Source organism: Myotis davidii, unplaced genomic scaffold (assembly GCF_000327345.1).
Source record: "Myotis davidii unplaced genomic scaffold, ASM32734v1 scaffold448, whole genome shotgun sequence".
Lineage (NCBI taxonomy): Eukaryota > Metazoa > Chordata > Mammalia > Chiroptera > Vespertilionidae > Myotis > Myotis davidii.
This window is the reverse complement of record NW_006383009.1, coordinates 3904635-3916302: the sequence shown is the minus strand read 5'-3', so window position 1 is coordinate 3916302 and position 11668 is coordinate 3904635. Positions and strand designations below refer to the sequence as shown.

Here is an 11668-nt window from a genome sequence, read left to right as displayed (position 1 = left end):
CAGGAATGGTGACAAGCCAAATCTGAGGGACACAGGGCAGCCCCACTGGCTGAGACCCATCACCCCAAACCCCTGACTACTTCGATCTCACGGCAGCCCATTGACACATGGTCCAGGTCTCATCCCCATTTCACAGATGATTAGACTGAGGTATGTGAGGCAAAGCCAGAGCGCAGAAGGGGAGCCAGCACTGGACCAGGTGGCCCTGACCCAGGGAAACAGCTAAAGAGAGAGACTGCAGGTGGCAGGCCGAGGACGGGGGTAGTCGTGAGTGAAATGAGGCCTCACAGCTGGGGTGCGCATGGACCTGGCTTTTCCCTGTGTGTTGAGTGCTCCAGGAGGAGGAGGAGATGAGGGAGAGAGGGGAGAGGAGGCGGGTGAAGAGGAGAGAGAGGAGGAGGGGAGGAGAAGGGCCCGAATGTGCTCACAAGTCAGAGCACAAAGGTGGGTGGGGATAATTTTTACCAAAAAGCTCAGGCAATGATGAAAGGGGTATAGCCCAAGAACCCCAGTCAGAGGCAGGTGGGCGCTGCCCCCATCCAGCCGCTGCCGCCCTTCCTGACTACTGACTACTGACTACAATGGCAGCAGCCACTGCTCACAGGGCCCCCGCAAGGTGTAGCCAGCACAAAGGATTTTACTCACGACAGGCCTGAGAGGCAACAGAACAGGAGGCTCAGGGCAGTCCAGTGCTTGTGCTCCCTGGGCCACACTGGAAGATGTCCCAGGAAAGCACACCCAGGTCCTGGGCCCAGGCCTCCCGCCTGGGGAAGCCAGACAGCTGCTCGTTCGTTGCAGAAAATGTCCCAGCCTTGAGCCAAGAGCTCAACAGGCTCCCCAAACACCAAGACTGGGTCAGGCCCACTGGCTCTGGCTGAGACCCACTCTCCCTCCTCCTCCACAAGCATCAGCATCTCCATGTTGCCATACCCATGCCCACTGCTCCTACCTGGGGGGGTGAGACTGAGCTCCCATGCTCTCTTGGAGGGCTGGCGGCAGCAGGGTCTCCAGGGAGGCCACCTGCACTCTGTGGCTGGCACAGCTTTCTGCAAAGGAGAATCAGGGTGGGTGGTGGCTTGCAGCAGTACCCCACGGGGTACCCAGGCCCACCTGTCTCTGCACTGACACCACACTTCCACCTTTGCCAAGGGATATGGGAAAGGGCTGCTGCCCTGAACCAGAGGAGGGTGAGCATAACAGGTATGTCAGGCCTGGTGGGCAGAGCTGCCGGAGTACATCCCATCCTAGTTTTATCCATAGCTGCCCATCGGTTGTGGCCTCACTGCCCAGAGGACTGCCCCACTGGGTGTCCTGTGCCCAGAGAAGGATCAATTAATCACCCACTCATCTACACTCCTGTTACCATATACAACTGACCAAACACTCCAGGTCTGTACTGTTTACCATGGAAGCTGGGATACTGGGGTGCTGGCCACTCAACTGTTTACCCTAATAATGACGCTCACTGCAGAACTTTAGACAATACAGAAAAGAACGGCAACTCCCTGGTCTGTGACAGGAAGGCCTCCTGGATTCAGCACCTGGGAGCACAGGCCACAGCACCTTCTTATGGATGACAGGGGTGGCTACTGGCCAACCTGGACCTGAGCCAAACAATGCAGCCAGGGATAAAAGAAGAGACAGACACCCCAAAGCTTGATGGTGACCCTGGTGCTGTGTGTGGTGCTGAGGGCCCTCCTCCAGCCCTGCAGGGAGACTGAGGTCCAGGGGTTCGAGGACCACGTCTGTGCTGCTCCAACCAGTTACAAGCAAGCCTGCCTCCCTGACCAATGGCCACACTCCAAACCACTGCTGCTATCCCCTGCCTGAGGCCCAAAATGCAAGGAGAGCCACAGGAAAGGTGCCCAAAACATGCAGGTGCTCACTAGGCAACACGATCCCTGTGGTTCAGGAGGGGCAGGCTTGCTGTCCAGCCACGGGGAAGCCACCAGAGCTCTGGTTAAAGACCGAAAACCAAGGACAGGCATTTCTTCCACTCTTTCAAGTTCCCCACTAAAAAGTCATCAAGAGGAAAGGGAACAAGAGAATAACAGTATTTAACACTAAAGCAGAAATATAGGATCCAAGAAAACCAAGTCCCAGGCCACAGAACCCTGAGGCCGAGGGGGTGTAGCCTCAGGGACCTCAGAGGAGCGCCCACCAGGCTGTTCCCGCGCAGCCCGCTCTGGGACTGGTCTGCTGCAGAGCCCACAGCACGTCCAGGAGAGAAGGCGCTTGGGCCACACCTGGATGACAGGAGGGACAGACGTGTGGCCCTGGGAGAGGAGGAAACAGAAGCCTCCAGAGGAGTCGGAGCCGCCCAGAGGAAAGTCCTGAGGAGTGTGGGGCTTTTAGGCAACAAATGTCAGGCTCCAAAATAGACAGAAAAATTCATTTGAAAGGAAGGACTGTTACAGGATGAAAACTTTAACTCAACAACAAAAACACCAGATTTAGCATCTTCAGAAAGACAAAGGACTTGTATGGACATCTCTCCAAAGAAGATATACAAATGGCCAATAGGCACATGAGAAGGTGCTCAACATCGTTCTTCATCAGGGAAATGCAAATCTAAGTCACATGAGATACAACTTCACACCCACTAGGATAGTTAGACTAAAACAACAACATCGGAAAGTAAGTGTTGGTGAGGATGGAGAAAACTGGAACTTCTGTACACTGCTGGTGGGAATGTAAAATGGTGCAGTCACTGAGAAAGCGTATAGTGGTTTTTCAAAAAGTTAATCACAGAATTACCATGTGGCTCAGCACTTCCACTCCTTGGTATATGTTTAAAGAGAACTGAAAATACATGTCTACGCAAATCCTTGGACACAAATGTTCATGGCAGCACAATTACACCAAGAGGTGGAAAAAACCCAGGTGTCCATTGAAAGATGAATAAACAAAATGTGTCTAACAGAGTATTATTTGGCCATAAAAAGGAATGAAGCACTGACATATGCTACAACCTGGATGAACCTTAAAAGCATTATGAGTAAAGAAGCCAGACACAAAAGGCCACATGGTGTATGATCCCATTTATATGAAATGTCCAGAACAAACGAATCCATAGAAAGAGAAAACGAATTGCCAGGTGTTAGGGGAGGGCAATGAGGGAGTGACTACTAATGAGGAGTCTCCTTTGGTGATAGAAATGTTCTGGAATTAGAGATCATGGCTGCACAACATTGCGAATGCACGAAATACCAGTGAGTTGTACACTTTTTTTGTTGTTAATCCTCACCCGAGGATATTTTCCATTGATTTTTAGAGAGAATGGAAGGGAGAAACATCGATGTGAGAGAGACATATCAGTTGGTTGCCTTTGCACGCCCCCCGATCAGGGCCAGAGGTTGAGCCTGCAATCAAGGTACATGCCCTTGACAGGGACCCAAACCGGGGACCCATCAGTCCCCAGGCTGACGCTCTTTCCACTGAGCCAAACCAGCTAGGGCAGGTTGTATTCTTTAAATGGGTGACTTGTGTTAAGTGAACTGTATCTCAATAAAGTTATTATTTTTAAAAAATATCCTTAAGAGTAAATGAAAAATGGCATCACTCCCCTGGATAAGAACATGATACACCCGGCCGGTGTGGCTCAGTTGGTTGAGCACTGTCCCATGCACCAGGAGGTTGCCTGTTCAATTCCCGGTCAGGGCACATGCCCGAGTTGTGGGCTCAAATCCCATTAGACCGCGTGCAAGAGGCAGCTAATCGATGTTTCTCTCTCTCTCTCTCTCCTCCTCCTCCTCCTCCTCCTCCTCTTTTTTCCTTTCTCTGAAATCAATAAAAACGTATTTATTAAAAAAAATAAATAAAAGAACATGATGCTATAAAAAGAGAATAAGAAGGACTCTTGGGAACTAGAAATGCTGGCCAAAAGGACAGGTTGGGAGAAGCCAAAGAAACCTCCTAAAAGAAAAAAACGGGAAAAGATAATAGGGAAGACACTGGGAAGAGTCTAGGACAGGGGTGGGCAAACTTTTTGACTCGAGGGCAACAATTGGTTCTTAAACTGGACCGGAGGGCCGGAACAAAAGCATGGATGGAGTGTTTGTGTGAACTAATATAAATTCAAAGTAAACATCATTACATAAAAGGGTATGGTCTTTTTTTTTTTTTTTTAGTTTTATTCATTTCAAATGGGCCAGATCCGGCCCGCGGGCCGTAGTTTGCCCACGGCTGGTCTAGGAGCATAGTGCCCCAGTGGCAGAACTAGAGGAAGCAGGAGGAAGAACAGTGAGACCTTTTCCCAACCACACAAGAACAGGAAGGACAAGGTAAGTTTTCAGACCCTGGGGGGCCATGTTGACCCCCTGCCCCAGATCACCTGCAAGGCTGTCCCTGTGGATGTGTGCACAGGGCTGGGTGGGGAACCTCTGAGTGCTGTTTCCTACTGACCATACACACACACGTGCACACACACTTGTATGGAAACATGCACATGGGCTACTAACTCTCAGCCATGCCCCTTCCTGGAAATTCAGTGAGGACAAGGCCCTGGGGTCTGGGAACTTAGGCATCTAGTGAGAGGCTCTAAAAGAAGGACGGACAGAAGCTTCGCTGTGCCCCTCAAGTGCCCCTTGTCACCTCTAGGTACCTGGCTAGGCATAATCATCCGTTTCAACACTGGACCTTTATTACCAAAAACTATGTGATGAATGAAAACACCTGCAGGAGGGGACAGTGCCAACCTAACATGTTTAGCTGGGGCAACAGATCGCCAGAGAGGGGACATGGGGGAGGGTGTGTCTTCTACAGAGACTGTCTCCTTTCAGCACCCTAGCACCCAGAAACCTTGGACAGCCAGAGCAGGGACCTCAGGCCTGGTGGCTTGGGGACGAGTGCCCTGCAGGGCTCAGGAGGAACTTGGGGTTCACCTAGAGTGGCCTCAACTCAGCTTTGTTTTCCAGATGCAATTACTACTGCTTTAAAGAGCTGAACTTAAAAGAGAGAAAAAAAAAACAAAACCTCCATAAAGAGCTCCAGGTCCCTGAGAAATCACTTAAGAACTAATTAGTGCTCATCCAGCATCAGTAGAGAAGGAATCAATCACTGGCTGACCAGGCCGCTCACAGACTCCTCCCAGAGCCCCCTAGGCCACTCCTGACCTCTGGTCCCTAACTCTAGAGGGTGCATTTAACCTGCTTCCTCACATCTGCGGGGAGCTTTGTGTCGTCTGCTTCACATTCTTAAATGGTTCTAAGAAGAAGGCACAGCCTCCTAAGCAGACGCCCTTGGAGAATGATGTATGCTCTCCAGCCCACACAGCGGGGGTTGGCCTTTCCCCCCGCAGGAGGCCAAGGTGGGCTGTACAGGCACGGGGAAGATGGCCAGAGTTCCCACGGGCCTCTCTACCCAGCTCTCAGCGCTGAAGCCTTTGGAACTAGACACCACCAGCCCAGCACCCTGAGATCTACCCCAGGCCCAGGAGAGGTGCCCTTACCTGACAAGCATGCGCTTTAGCAGCTGCTGGTCCCCCTCGGAGTAGCCAGGCCAGTCCTTTTGCACATCCTTGTACACACAGTCCTTCAGTGTGCAAGTCCCATCCTTGGCGTTCACGTTGGCCACCTGCAACACAGAGCCAGCGTCACTTTGTGGGAAGCCGGAGGGAAGGGAGCATGGAGGCAGACACAGTCCTGGAAGGGAAGAGGACAGCACCCCACCCCCAGCTCCTCTGCACTAAGTCCAGATGCATACTTCTTACAGCTGCTAGGGGCCAGACAGGCTCTAAAAAGCGGGGGGGAGGGGGCTACCATTTATAAACCCCATCGTCAGCTTCCCTCTGCTATGGATTGAATGTGTGTGTCCCCCAAATTCATGTTATGGTATGTGATAGTATTTGGAGGTGAGGCCTTTGGGAGGTGTTTAGATCATGACAGTGGAGCCCTCGTGATTGGGATTAGTCTCCTTATAAAAGAGGTCCCCTTGCCCCTTCTGCCATGTAAAGACAGTGTGAAGATGCAGCACCACAGGGTCCTTCAAAGCTACCTAATCTGCCAGCGCCTTGATCTTGCAAGTCCAGTCTCCAGAACTGTGAGAAGTAAATGTCTGTTGTTTGAGCTGCCCAGTCCATGGGACTGCAACAGCAGCCTGAATGGATAAAGACACCTCTCTAGGATTTGCAGCTCCGGAGGCAGAGTAGCAGAGGCTGGGGGTGCCGGGCAAGAGGCGCCACTAGGCGCCAGGTTGAGCCCACCTCCCATGCACCAGCCAGCTCTGCTCCCATTGGTTAATGAAAGCTGAGTTGGTCTCTAAGATGGTTTCTGAAGATGGGTTTTTGAACATCTGCCTTAAGGGTGCTTGAAGTTTTGAAGGGCGCCCTGGTTTCCTACACATGCATGTGTAGCCGTGTGTTGCTGTTTCTCCCTATTACTGGGTTCTAAGAGGACTTCATGTCATAGTGATTTCCACAAGGGGCATTTTTTTTTTAAGACCATCATCTGGTGCCAACACTAAGATTACTCAGATGTTGAAATTATCTGGTAAGGATTTTTTTTAATCCTCACTAGAGGATATATTTTATTATTTGGAGAGAAGGGAGGGAGGGACAGAGAGAAACACTGATTGGCTGCCTCATGTACATACCCCAACTAGGGATCGAATCTGCAACCCAAGTATGTGCCCTGATCGGGAACTGAACCTGCAGCCTTTCAATGTATGGGACAACGCTCCAACCGACCAAACTACACCAGCCAGGGCCACAGGCATACTTTTAGCAGGTGAGTAATATTCCACCGAATGGCCATGCTATGATTTACGCAAACATCTCTCCTATTTGGATGCGGATGTGTTCCTCTGTAGCATAAACAGACGTCACTGTGTGCGTTTCCATGCAGGCAACGGTTCTTCCTTTCGCCAACTTCCCAGAGGTGGGATTAATGGGTCAAAGGCTCTGAACGCCTTTTATGGCTTTTAATATATATGGCTCCAATACTCTCTAGATCAGTGATGGTGAACCTATGACACACGTGTCAGAGGTGACACGCAAATCCATTTTTTTGGTTGATTTTTCTTTGTTAAATGGCAGTTAAAAATATAAAATAAATATCAGAAATATAAGTCTTTGTTGTACTATGGTTGCAAATATAAAAAAAATTTCTATATGTGACACGGCACCAGAGTTAAGTTAGGGTTTTCCAAAATGCTGACAGGCCGAGCTCCAAAGGTTCGCCATCACTGCCCTAGAAGCATGTCCGACCTGCCAACACTCCCAGCCATGAGGACCAGCCTATGGGTTTCTCTGCAGCCCAGCCAGCCCTGGAGACAGATGCTCAAATGTTCCACAGAAGGAAGAGAGGTGCCTTTGAGGAACGCCGTTTTGTCAGTGCTGCTCGCGGGATACCTGGTCATGTGGGGAGGCTGACCGGCCGAGGCAAGGTGCCGCCCACAGGACTGCTGAAGACCTTCCCCTTCCCCAAGCTGACAGGGCCCTGCTGCCCCCACAATCACTGGGGAGAACTACCTGGGCAGTGAACACAGAAGCACAAGGCAGATGGGGCCGTTCAGGAGAAATCAGAGCAGGCACAAGGAGATGCTGGCTGGGCTACCTCCAGGAGGCTGCCGACAACCCAAGCTGAGTGGAGGAGCCATAGCCCATAACGGTGCTCTCTAGTTCCAGAAGGGCCTGGAGCAACGAGAGCGTCCGGGGATAAGAAACAGAGCAGTTGCTCCAGGCCGGTCCATATAAGCACCCCCAGACCCGAATGCAGAGAATGGAGTCTGGCATCCTGCCATGTCTCAGGGTCGCTCTGAGGGTAAACCTCAGGTGTATCTGTAAGCTCAGTTAGCTAAGTTTCACATTCTGGGTTTGAGGGTCTCTCGTTTCTTCTTCATTTCAGGCATAAGCAAGGCGAGGGGAGAGCGGGAGTGGGCGCATCCTTAAGAACGCCACACCAGAGGCTGAGGGTCTAGCGGCTAGAGACTCTAGCCTGACAGCAGTGAGGGCTGCAGGCACATCCAGGGGCGGGCATGGGTCCCACCTGTATCTTCAGTCCTGACACACCTGACAGCTCCATCAAACTCCCCTCGGCCCTACCTTGGTCTCCCTGTGCTACAGAGAAAGGCTCTGGGGGCCCCCAGCCTGGGGGAAGGGCCTTCCATGTGCTTCCTTTAATTTGTGAGGACAAGGCTGACACGTTTGACTTTCTAAGGAACTGAGCCCCCTGGGAAGGTTGACTCTGCTTCTACAGCTTCCTGGAAGCTTTGGCAAGCCCCTGAGCCAGCTCCCGAACTCTCGTGGAGAAAAGCACTGCTTGGCCCTTGTCAGCACAGACTATGAGCTGGGGATGGTGCCTCAGGAGGCCAAACCCACACATGGGTGCCGAGTGAGTGACATGGGAGCCCCTGACATACTGGTGATGTGACGTGTCAACAATTACCAAGGCCCCTGGAACACAGGAGATGTCTTCCTAAACGAAGATAATGGGTGCCCTCAGAGATAATGGGCGGGCCTGGGCCCAACCCAGATCTACAACCATGCATGAAGCTCCAACTTTCCCACAGGGGAAGATTGTAGAAGCCTCTTTTCCCCACTCCTACCCTTTACCATGAACTCTCTGGGGCGAGGGGTAAGGAGGGACCCCAGCTGGAGCATGGGTGCTGACATTCTCCTACCAAACATGCTGCATGGTTCACAAGAGCCTCGGGCTGCACTGAGGAAGGGGAAATGAACACCTAGAGGCCCGCTGAGGAACTCGGCAAACATGAAAATTCATCCTCAGATACAGCTACCATCTCGGCATGGGCTCTCTGCCACAAGAGGCCCGGGCCAAGTGCCCGGAGTGTCGGAGGCGGAAAGTAGGAAGAACAGGTGAGCTGGAAGAGGGGACTTGGAGGGGCTCGACCACACCTCCTCCTTGGGTGCTGGCATGACTGTCCTCACAGCCACACAATGAAGTGGCATCAGCATGGCCTGGCTGATGTGGTGAAGCCAGAGCAAGCCACTCGCTTCCTAGCAGTCCTCAGGCTACCTCCTGGAATCCTGGGAACCAGGGCAGGGCCTCAGGAAGGTGACTGGGCTCACCTCACTTGCTCCAAAGCTCAGGCTATTTCTTAGTAGTAGGCTTATCTGCCAGCACCATGTTCCTACAGGCAGAGCACCCTCCTGTAAGCCTTAGGCACTATAAGAGGTGCTGCAGCCATGCCCCAGCCACAGATGGAATCTAGAGGTACAGAAGTGAAGCCTCCTGCCTGGGATCACAGCTGGTGAGGGGCTCTCACCAACGTGTGCTTTCCTTGATTTCACTCAATTCTAAAAAGCTTGTGCAACTGCAGTCTTGGATCTCCTGTGCAGTGCCCGCTGCCTATGTGTTAACAGGTGTTAAGGAACAGGGTGTGTGTCCAGACCGTCTGTAGAGGCTGCTCATGGGCTGGCTGAATCCCATCCCACCCCACCCCACCCCAGCCAGCCCTGGGTAAGCATGCACCTGTTGGAGGAGGCTGTCCAGCGTGTCCTTGTCTGCCTGCGCCAGGCCATCCTTCTGTAGCCGCAGCAACAGTTCAGCCTTCCGGTAGGGCCTCAGTGCCAGAAGATGTAGCACCCGGTCACGGAAAGGCCTCTGAGATACCCCACCGCCCCCGCTAACACCACTTTTCTTGATGGCATTTGCCAGGTTAATGGGGGTTGCCCGCTTCCGGGAGGGCACAGTCTCCGTCGCCCCTGGGGCTGGTTTCCTAAACTGAACCTTCTTGCCTGCAACAAGAACCAGGGTGATAGATAAGTTAAGAATTGGAGGGGGTGAGCTGGTGGCCATGCCTGGGGCTGATGCCGAGTTCCTGAGTGTGGGAAGCAATGGCCAACAGCATCACACTTCTGCCAAGCCAGCGTGTCCAGCCCAGCCTGCTAGCTGGAGATCCAGGGGGGCTGAGAGCGCCACCTGCTGACCACACACAGCTCACTGGGAACTTGCAAGCTCAGTAACGGGAGCAGCAAGGAAGTACAGGTATGTTTAGAGCCATAATTGACTGCACCATGGGCAATCTAAATCCTGGGGACGGAAAACGCTGACCACCACAGGGAGAAGGAGCTGGTCTATGAGTCCTTTCGATGTTAAATGGAGGGGGACCCCTGATCTGCCAAGGCAGGCGGCCCCTGAGACAATGCTTCGGAGCCCTGTGCCGGTCCCATGGGATTCGCCATTCTCTTTTATGGGAAAGTAGGGAACACAGATGTCAGGGTTGCTTGGTCAGCTGCTCTGGAGACCAGGGTGTTCGCAGCTCCCCAGCTGTGGCTCCAAGTGCTTGCTCTTCAGGCAGACATGGTTGTGCCTAGAGTCCTGGGGCAGCAGGCCGCTCTGACATTCTCCTGGTAGACAATGGGGTCCAGCATGGCTTCCCCTCCACTGAGCCAGTAGGCACTGCTCTCAAGGGAGAAAGTCGTTAATTCTGTTCTGGATGCTACACCTGACGCCAAGGGAATGTGGATGGCTGAGTGAGCTCAGCACAGGCCCTAAATCCTTGGGCCAAAAACTTCTCCATGATGACTTCTTTTTGCTCTTATCCCTCTAATCTGATTTGTCAGTTTAAGAAAGGAAGAAGCGCTTTGTGAATCTGCAGGCCTTCCAGTGGGGCGTCGGTCCATCTTCAGGCTTTCCGGTAGGGCCTGACTCTGTCCCTAGAGGATCCAGCTGACAGGCTGACATGAGATGGGGAGAGACCAAGTACAGCCGGACAGCATCTTTAGAGGTGAGATGAGTGTTTCCACTAAAATATAAACTGTTGTAAAAATTCTCATCGTATAAGAAATGGTCCAATAAGACAAATCTTGGCCAAGTTTTTGGCTAAAAGACCCAGAAATTCACTAAGATGTCTATGAATGTCTATGTTTGCATCTTGAGATGAAGGCAAGAAGGTGAAGCTTTTTTTGGATTCTGACCCCAGTGGTGGGCAGCCATGTCCACTGGAGCTAAACACTGACCAGCAGGACAAACTCCTGCACAGACATCTGGAATTTCATTCAGAGCCAACCCCACTGCCAAGCAAAGGAAACTAGGCTTTCTTTGGGGGTATTTGAAACCTCCCACCATTTCTTAAAAAAGAAAAACGCCATTAAGGTCCTCATCTGCTGTAAGCTGGCTCATGCTTCTTCTGCCTAATGCCCGTTTCCCTGGGAATAACTTCTGATAACATTTCAACTCCGTCTGGGTCTAGGAGGTGAGAAGGCTGCAAAAGGATGATGAGCTTTCTGAATAAACTGTAATTTTAATCACATTTTTAATGTTTTCACCAAAATTATTTCCGAACAAACGCTGAGTTGCTGGAGCCTTCCAGGCAAGCAAGGATCAATGCTTTCCTTCCAGGTCTCGATCCGACAGCCACTCGCTGGCCCCAGCACAGCAGCCGGCCACTGTGGGGTGCATCTGGTGGTCTGTATCGTGCTAGGCATCTCAGACTCGGCGAGGAGTCAGCTGGGCATGTGAGAACAAGGGTGGTGGCCAGAGGAAATATGGCAACCGTGTGTTCATGAAGCATGTCTGTGTCTCTGACCAGTAAAGGTCCCTGAGACTGTGGTCTGGGAGAGAGGCCAAGGATTCAAATTCTTCGTTTTAGGTCCTAAGTCCACCTGGGCGTTTGGGAGGCAGCAGATGGCATAAGCCCCAGCTGACTGGCAGGACCTCCTTCCTGACCAGACCTGGGCCTGGCTGGTCCTGCTCAGGGGCTGGAC

General features: G+C 52.1%; 1 protein-coding gene across 1 annotated transcript in view; it reads right to left on the bottom strand.

Moving 5' to 3' along the window:
* Nucleotides 1-11668, bottom strand: part of ELL (elongation factor for RNA polymerase II) — a 62877-nt gene that overhangs the window by 8294 nt on the left and 42915 nt on the right. The window contains exons 5-7 of the mRNA XM_006778368.2: nucleotides 9432-9697; nucleotides 5450-5574; nucleotides 950-1046 (exon numbers count right to left, since the gene is read on the bottom strand). Coding sequence (XP_006778431.1) covers nucleotides 950-1046; nucleotides 5450-5574; nucleotides 9432-9697 — 488 coding nt within the window. The remainder of the gene's footprint in view (nucleotides 1-949; nucleotides 1047-5449; nucleotides 5575-9431; nucleotides 9698-11668) is intronic.